This window comes from Babylonia areolata, chromosome 25 (assembly GCF_041734735.1).
Source record: "Babylonia areolata isolate BAREFJ2019XMU chromosome 25, ASM4173473v1, whole genome shotgun sequence".
NCBI classification, from domain to species: domain Eukaryota; kingdom Metazoa; phylum Mollusca; class Gastropoda; order Neogastropoda; family Buccinidae; genus Babylonia; species Babylonia areolata.
In genome coordinates this window covers 2,848,907-2,857,464 of record NC_134900.1, presented here as the reverse complement: position 1 = coordinate 2,857,464, position 8,558 = coordinate 2,848,907, and the positions used below count along the sequence as shown (strand labels likewise).

At 43.3% G+C, this 8,558-nt stretch overlaps 1 protein-coding gene across 2 annotated transcripts; it reads right to left on the bottom strand.

Moving 5' to 3' along the window:
- Positions 1 to 411: 411 nt before the first annotated feature.
- LOC143299364 (uncharacterized) lies at positions 412 to 7,766 on the bottom strand. 2 transcript variants are annotated; one of them, XM_076612504.1, is made up of 3 exons: positions 7,597 to 7,766; positions 5,099 to 5,393; positions 412 to 2,406 (listed from the first exon to the last, which is right to left on the bottom strand). In XM_076612504.1, exons 2-3 carry the CDS (start codon positions 5,305 to 5,307, stop codon positions 1,149 to 1,151), a joined length of 1,467 nt encoding a protein of 488 aa, XP_076468619.1. In that variant the 5' UTR covers positions 5,308 to 5,393; positions 7,597 to 7,766; the 3' UTR covers positions 412 to 1,148. The 2 variants fall into 2 exon arrangements, with proteins under 2 accessions (XP_076468619.1, XP_076468618.1); XM_076612503.1 differs by having other exon boundaries at positions 7,612 to 7,766.
- Between the last annotated feature and the right edge of the window lie 792 nt (positions 7,767 to 8,558).

Sequence of the window (8,558 nt, the reverse complement as noted above, 5' to 3'; positions counted from 1 at the left end):
CGAAGTGTAAATGATTCTTTTGTTCATTTGTTTCAATAAACAAGTGAGCCAAAACCAGCAATCTGAACCAGTCCTCCATTTTCAAACACAACAACAACAATATAAAAGAAAGAGAAAATCAATGTTACATGTACTGTTATATGGTATTTTTTTGTGGGGAAAAGGTCATTAACCTGATAAAAAATTTTAAAATGACAGATTCAGCATCTCTCACTTATGAAGTAACTTTTCAACATAGACGAAGCTTAGAAGAGAGAGTGAGGAATGTTACTTTTTTATTTATTTATTTTATTTTAATTTTTTACCTTCCCTCTCTCTCTCTCTCTCTCTCTTTAGTGCACACTAACAGTCTAGAATCTTGTGCATGCCTGGAACTAAGCCGTCAGTCAAAAATGAGGGGCAAAATATGGAGAGGGATTTTCACATATCCAAAAAGCGGTGAATGTTTGTTGGCTTGTTTTGTTTTCTTTTTTGGAGGGGGTGAGGTGGGGAGGGGTGGGTTATCATCATGTATTTTTTCACTAACATCAAATAAATTAAATACACCTTTTACTTTCATATCACATCCTAACACAAATTTACGTTCCAAGTTAACTTCATATTTGCAGTGGTATTTTACGGGAACTTTCCGGAATCAATTTTTGGGATTTGGGAACATGTGGATGACAGCAGATCTCATTCAACCATACTGACTGTCAAAACACCATTAATTAAATTGATCCATATATCATGTATTCCAAAGCAAATCTCAAATGACTGGTTGAAATCAGGCATGTCTCATTTATGCTTTCTTCCTTCAGTGGATATCTCTGCTTGACTTTTGTTGTCTTAGTTCATTAGACACGTTTGAGATGGATCACTTTGAAATCAAAATGCCCTGCTCTCTCTCTCTCTCTCTCTCTCTCTCATACACACTCATGCATGCACATACACAGAGTTCTGACAGAACTTGGCTCTTGGCAATCGCATAAATAGAGCAATTCAATCAGAATAACAGAGATGACATGAAAGCCTTTCCCAATCTGGATAAAAACTTCCTGTTCAACAGATCACACAAGGTTTGGCACAGGACCAAATCAGATGTGGAAACCTTCACGGCTTTTTTTGACCGGTATTTGAGAAAGTTGATGGTTAAGTAAAGAGAATGTCTAGTCATCGGAATCAGAAGGCCGAAGTCGGCGATTCCCCAGCAAGTGTCGCAGCTCACTGGCCACCTGACCAAGGCGCTGGCCCAACTCCCGCACCTCAGCCAGCTGTTCGCGGCGCTGACGTTCCCTCTCCACCTGGAAGTCGGCCATCTCCTGGCGTGACCTCTCCAGCTCTCCAGAGAAGTTGGCCATCAGGCCCTCCAGCCGGTCGCGACTCTCCTGCAGGCGGTTGTGGAATGTGTTGAGAGCAGTCAGGCCCGTGCTGCGGCTGGCAGTGGTGGCGTTGAAGGTGGGTGGGGCTCGAATCACATGGCTGGCAGGGGGAGACGCCTCCTGGCTGCCGGATGGGACTCGAGGTCGGGACGCCCCCGACAGGCCAGGCAAGTGGCGGCGCCGTGACACGTGGGATGGCCGGGGGCCAGATGGAGGTCGGGGCTGTCTGGGAGAGGAAAGCGCACTTTCCGGGGAAAGTAGCGATGACCTGGGCATTGGCTCACCGTCAGCTGTGGGAGAGGAGTTGTGGCCTGGAGCTGCTGCTGGCACATTGTTGTTGCTGTCTGTGTGTCTGACAGTGATGCGGTTCATCGAGCTTCGTCGGATGGGGTGAACCCTCTGACGGACTGACGAGCGTCTTTCTGGGGCTGGGGAGTCCCCTGAAGCCGTTTCTGCGTTGGCGTTTCGTCTCTCCCTAAGCAACACTCCCCCAAATCCCCCGTTCGAGGGACCATCGCTTCTCTCCAGGGGTGTGGTGATGGTGTGTACCGTAGGATCGCTGCCTCCATCATCAAAGGGGGTGGGCGCTGTTCCTGTGGCGGACATCAGAGTCCGTGCCTGCAAACCGGTGCCGGTGAAGCGGGACTGAGTGCGGTGTGGCATCCGGGGTGTGGCTCTGCCTAGGAAGGGCAATTCCAACAGGTTGTCAGCACCTCCCTCTCCCTCCTCCTCCTCCCCTTCATCCGAGTCATCGCCCACAAGTGGATGTCTGGACGGCTGGCTGCCTGTTCCGTACGTGGTGTGTCGGTGCACAGTCAGGTGCTTCAGAGGGCCCGTCCACTTGCAGGAGGCCATGCCACACTTCACTCTCTTCACCTGGATCCTCTCATCCAGGTCGCTGTCACGGATGTAGTACCCCTGGCAGCGGCAGACCGGGCAGCGGATGCGGTTGGCGTACTGGCCCGTGGTGGACCAGACGTACAGGCAGGAGTGGCAGAACTTGTGGTGGTTCAGACACTGCATGGTTTCTTTCAGAACTTGGTAGCTGCACACACAACACACACACAATGTAGTCATTGTCACAGTCTGTTTCATCACCACATTTCCAGTAAGTCCTTTGTTATGTATTACCCCAGCATCCACAATCATTTCTACCTTTCTTTATTAGACTGTACACCATTGGTCTTCCCTTTATAATTATGCCCCTTCCTGTTCTCTTAGTCCTCTGGAGAAAAGCTCCTTCAAGTTCCTAAAGCCTCTTCTGAGACATCTGTCCAAAGGGCCTTTCAGTATCAAGCATCTTCTGACTGGAATTCGCTACCTCTGGATCTCTGTCACTTACTAAGTCTGTCCTCTTTCTTTCTCTCTCATCTCTGATGGGTGGCTTACTGTGTGTGTGCACAAGCTCAACTATGTGTGTATGTGCTCTGTGTATGCCTGTGAGGGCGTGTGTTGGACATATTTTGTGATTGTGTGTGTGTGTGTGTGTGTGTGTGTGTGTGTGAGTTCATATTGTCTGCAATTTGTGATATTGTTTTGGTGTATATAATAGGCATATATGTTGTTTTTTTCCCTTTTATTTCTTGTTTTCATTTGCAGCTTTGAATCATCATGCACTATTGTATATGTATTGTTTCATGAGAGGTGCTTTGAGCCCATTATACCTGGAGTATGTGCCATACTATGTATTATCATTTTTAGTGTGTATGTTCTTCACCAGACACACATCTGTAACAGCAACAAAGCCACTCAGACATGTAGTATTTTTAATTGCACTGGACCACTCTGTATCACAACATAAAGTGTGTTGTCACACATCAGACTGGAATTTTTTTTACAACCTTTGTTTTTACCACACACAGAATCTTGGCATATCATTTCATCCAAAAGACTATTGGATTTCTGCATATGTAAACATGGGAAGTGATTAAGGCACTGGACCACCAGCAGGTCTGTGTAAATGTTAACTAGGGAGATCAGAAAAAACTTATGACCATTCTCAACCCACCTGATGCCTAGCCAATATCTGGATTGAACCAAAGACCTCAGATAGAAAGCTCTATCATTCAATGCTCTTACAAATCAGCTTTAATGATTGCTAGTAAAATTAGCAAATGATTTTTTTTTTCATCATCTTCTGCAGTATTCAGGTTCAACTAAACCTTAAGTGACATACCCGCTCGTACCTCTTTCCCCCCGGTCCCCTTCATGACCGTTTTACTGGTACGAAAGTCGCCTCCGCGATCAGCGTCTAACGACGCATCGCCGCGGTCCGTATCGGGAGGAATCATGAGCTCCGGGCCTGGGAGAGTCTCTTACCGAGTCTCAATCCCAGCGTCATGATCCCCTGCCTTCGTGGTATGGCACACGAGGCATGGAACCCGCGCTTAGGCACCCAGCGAAAATCCGACCCCCAACAGAGAAAGGAAAGACAGGATCGACTTAGAGGCAGAAAAAATCGAACGAATCGAGGGTGCCGAGTCGAATCGAGTACACAGAATGTAAGAATACAATAAACACAAGCCGCATGCAACAAAATAAGGCCAAAAGGATACGCTGAACAGCCGAAAAAAAGCGCAAGACGAGACAGAGCGTAAACCTGACAAGATGGCGTGGAGAGCCTTGGCCAAAGGAATGATTAAGCGCTTATAGTTTTTAGAGGCGTTTGATTGGCTGAGAGCGGGTGGGCCCGTCTTTTCACTGTTAGCCGCGCGAAATTTGGCCAAGCAGAGCAAACCAATAGGCCTAGTTTGCATCAGTTTGACATGGTACAGTATATGACACCAAACCTTAAGTGACATAACTCTTTTATTCTAAGGTCTTCAAACACACATACACACACACCAAAAAAAAAAAAAAAAAAAAAAACCCACCTCAGCTACAGACAGTTAAATCACTAAAAGGAAATTTTCTTCCTAAAATTATGTTTATCTAACATACTTACCATGACCCACTAGTGCAGACTCCGGCAGGGGTCCGACATTTCTGTCCTGTGCAAACTAATACCTGCCTATGCGGAGAAAATGAAAGTAGCTATGGCTGATAACCTCCCAGAAGTAGGTAACCTCCCCTTTGCCACCCTGACTAGCGCCCTCTTTTTCCGGCAGCCATCTTGACTCCTGTCCCTGTGCTCTTCATACGGCTAAGTTTTTTTTCGTATTTTCTGTCTGTCGATTCTCTGGCGTTCTTGTTTTATGTCAAATTAAAATATCTTTTGGCTCAGTTCTTTCTTTCTTGGAGTGATTCTGATTTATTCTTTCAATCCTTGTCTACCTTCTTTTGTTGCAGCCTCACCTTGTGTGAGGCATGTAGCAATGAATGAATTGCTTTAGTTTATGATGTAATTTTGTTCTTCCCACGACTGAACCGACAATGATGGTATCTTTTGTTTGTTCAAACTCAACTGCTGAACCTTGCTGAGATGATAATGAGTGTAGCATGAATCTTAATGGCAAGTACTACTTTTTTGTGTACTTTTAAAAGGTGAGATTGATTTTCTGAACAGAGACAGTACTTTATCAAGAGAATAAAGTTCAAATAAACACTGATGACCTACATCTCACCCTGTGAGCTCCGTGTTGGCAACAGCCCTTCACTACAGATGAAGCCAAGCCTACTCACATCATCAAGCACTCAAGGTGGAGTTAATTCATTCCATCTATGTCCCTGAAAGCAAACAATTCCCAGAAAACTCTGCAAGCCGCCAGCAGACACAAAAGCACCAAGCATGTCCTCACCAAATGCTGCAGGAGAACTCCTCCTGCTCCTCCTCACTCAGGTCCAGGAAGATGTCCTCGCTGTATCCCCCGGGCTTGACGGCGGGGCGTGCCGGGCGGCGGGTCACAGCAGCGTCCGAGGCTGCCAGAGACAGCACCGCCTCCAGCAGCGCCATCAGGTTCTCGTTCATGCTGGTCCATGACCCACCCCCTCCCCCTGCCTCCGACATCCTGACAGGCCTCCTCTCTCACCCCCTCCTCCTTCCTGCTTCTTCCTCACTCCTCTTGGGTCGATGTCTGTCACAGTTTGCTCCCTCTGTGTAAAAAAAAAAAAACCCAAACAACTTCATCATTTGGAGTTTCATTTTTAGTAGATGTGACAACAAACACATCTACTAGTTATAGCTCTTTTTCTCTCTCTCTTTCTCCACACACACACACACAAACACATACACACCGAGCACACAAAGGCATACCATAAACATGTAATGGTACACTGGATAATTTTTAATGAAGTTTGTGAAATAGCAAACACACTTGAGTAACAGCGATCTAGCTGTATATAGCTACTATTTTTAAAAGAACATAACATTTGACCTTCAGAAAAAAAATGACATTCTATTTTTTCATGTCTTTACAAGTTTATGACATTATCAACATCAACAATACACAGTACATATACAATGCAAACAAAGTTTTTATAATATAGGTAAAAGTAAAATTCAAATGGCCATGGTAAAATCTATCACCAAAAGAAGAATTTTCACAGATCAAGCACAGTAAATGGTGTTTTATGGACATAAAATTATGTGTCAAACTAATGCTTTTGATAAAATTTAATTTGTCTGATCAATGGCCATAAATTGAGACTGAACTGTGAAACTGTTTCACAAAGATTGATGTTTACGCATTTCTGGGTGAGTGACCATGTTGTGACATTAAGGCTGGGTGGAAAGAAAAGAAAAGTGCACATGCTATAAAACTATGCCAGTGCCAACTAGTGTCAATATGTACAGAGAATATTGAAAGACTTACTTGGTGTTACAAGTGCAGAAGCATTCTAATTCTGTATCTTTTGTAACTGATAATAAAAGCTAAAGCTGGTTAAATTAATGCAACCACAATGATATTTTACTTTATCTTCAAGGGGACATAAAGTTACTTGGCCGTATGGCTTACACAGATGTATCTTAAGTAGCTTTGGCTGTTTGGCTTACGTAGACATATTTTAGGTAGCTATGGGTCGTCCAATACTTTTTAAAGCATACAAATGTATATCTTTAAGAAAAATCCTTTTTTCAAAGGTGATGCTTCCTGCAGTCCTGGAGGCTGCCATTTTCCATGATGTTGTGATGTCAAAAGTATGGAAGCTCAGTTTTGCTTTTGGCTAACTTGCAAAACAGATCGAAGCAAATTCTTGCAAGGATTTTACAAAAGAAAAGAAAAATAAAATGAGTAAAGACTGTGTTGAAATGGGTTTTGATTTAGTTCCATTTAATTTTGAACCCAAGTTTATGGAAGAAGAGTTAATTAAAACAAGCTGCTGAATCATAAACAACACAGATCAAAGGTTTTGGTGCCAATGTGGAAACTGTGTCTGCCAACTCCGTCATGCTAAAAGAAAGCATATGTTGCAGAGACAATGATTTTACTGTCGCAGCTTTTCAAAATGATGAATGTGATAGGACTGCAATATGATTCAGAGAATATCTGTTGTTTCCCGGCGTTCTAAACCAAGCAATCCTGGAAGTTGGCTTTGTACATAGTCACTGTGATATCACAACTGACCACTTTCTGATTCCTTTCTAGACAGCCAAGCCAAATATCTGTTGAGCCAATTAATAGCTTTGATGTACAGATATCTTCTTTAAAGCATGGTTCTGTAATTATTTACATTTTTTGCCAGGTTTTAAGAGCATGATGCTATTTCATTTTGTGTCCCCTTTCACGTTTCAGTTCACATGAATTTATAAGTACCATTAATCATTTTTATTATAAATATTACAGTGGTGGAATACTGTCTAAAAATTGGAATTGTTTCATCAATTCTGCAAGGTTCACATTCCTGCTTGGGGTTTGTTCTGACCTGTTAATATTGATGATAATAATATCAAAACAAATAAAAGAGCATGTGCATGTCCTGTGCTGATTTACAATTTAACAAAGCAAATAATTTTAGTACACGGACCCCGGGGTTAAAAGGTCACGAAAACGAATGGCGATTGTTTATGTACACGCAATGCAATCTGAATCTGTTGAGATATCGGTCTCTTCGTGTTCCATTGTAAGTCTTCCACTCTCTGTGTTTACGAGTATGAAGTTCAGAAAAGAACTGGGGTTTTTGTGGTCACGCACGCCAACTGTTCTTACAAATGCTTATTTTGCGCCTGAATACTGACTTTCTGGGATAGCTGAGGATTACAGAGTTACTATTAAATTCCAGTCCACTGATCATGTGAAATGTGCACACTTGACAAAAACAACGTAGGCAATGACACACACTGTCACACAAAACTCACACTGTGACAGTTCACCTTGTCATGGCGACTTGTGTGAGAAGTCTCGCATACGAGGCTGGCGCCATGCCAGCCCTTTTCATACCACCCGGCTGCCTGCACTAATTCCTGCTTGTCCGAAGCAGGTTAATCTTCTTCAATAACATTGTGCACGGGTGGTTTACGTATTTCCACTTCCTTAGCACCAAGGCAGTTAATGCCACCTGGAGAAACGAATGACAACTCTGCACACGATCTGGCAGGGAAACAACTCGATCGCAGTGGTCCGGGTGTGCCTTGCTGTTGTGTTATTTTCTGCCAAGCATTTTGTTCTCTATACATCGTTCATTGAAAACAAAAAATATATATACATTTCTACGTTTGTGCGTTTGTCCAGTGATGTTCGTTTATATATCAGTTCGGATGAAAAACTAAATCGCCAACATTAACAACAACGAAAACAAAGCAGAAAACAAGACACAGAGAGAGAGGGGGCGGGAGAGAGAGAGAGAGAGAGAGAGAGAGAGAGAGAGAGAGAGAAGACAAAATCTTTATTATTGAGGGTAATAGATATGCAAGCAACATGCTTTTTTACATCCAGCCATCGCCCTAAAGAGGGAATAAAGCTAAAGAAGCGCAAATGGGCAAAGGAAGAAAAAAAATCATAGTGAAATCAATCCGAAAATACATCAGTATTTCCCATTATTCCACCATTCACAACCATTCAACACACACACACACACACACACACACACACACACACACACACACACACACACACACACACACACACACACACACACAACTAAAACAACACCTGAAGACCCAACGGAGAAAACAACAGTCCTTCCGTCAGTTGCAATCAAACACCATCCCATCAGTTCACACACACACACACACACACAGACATGCAGACAGACAGAGAGACAAGACCTGACAAGACAAACTTCTTTATTTCGAGGATAATAGATAAGCACTGGTGTTTT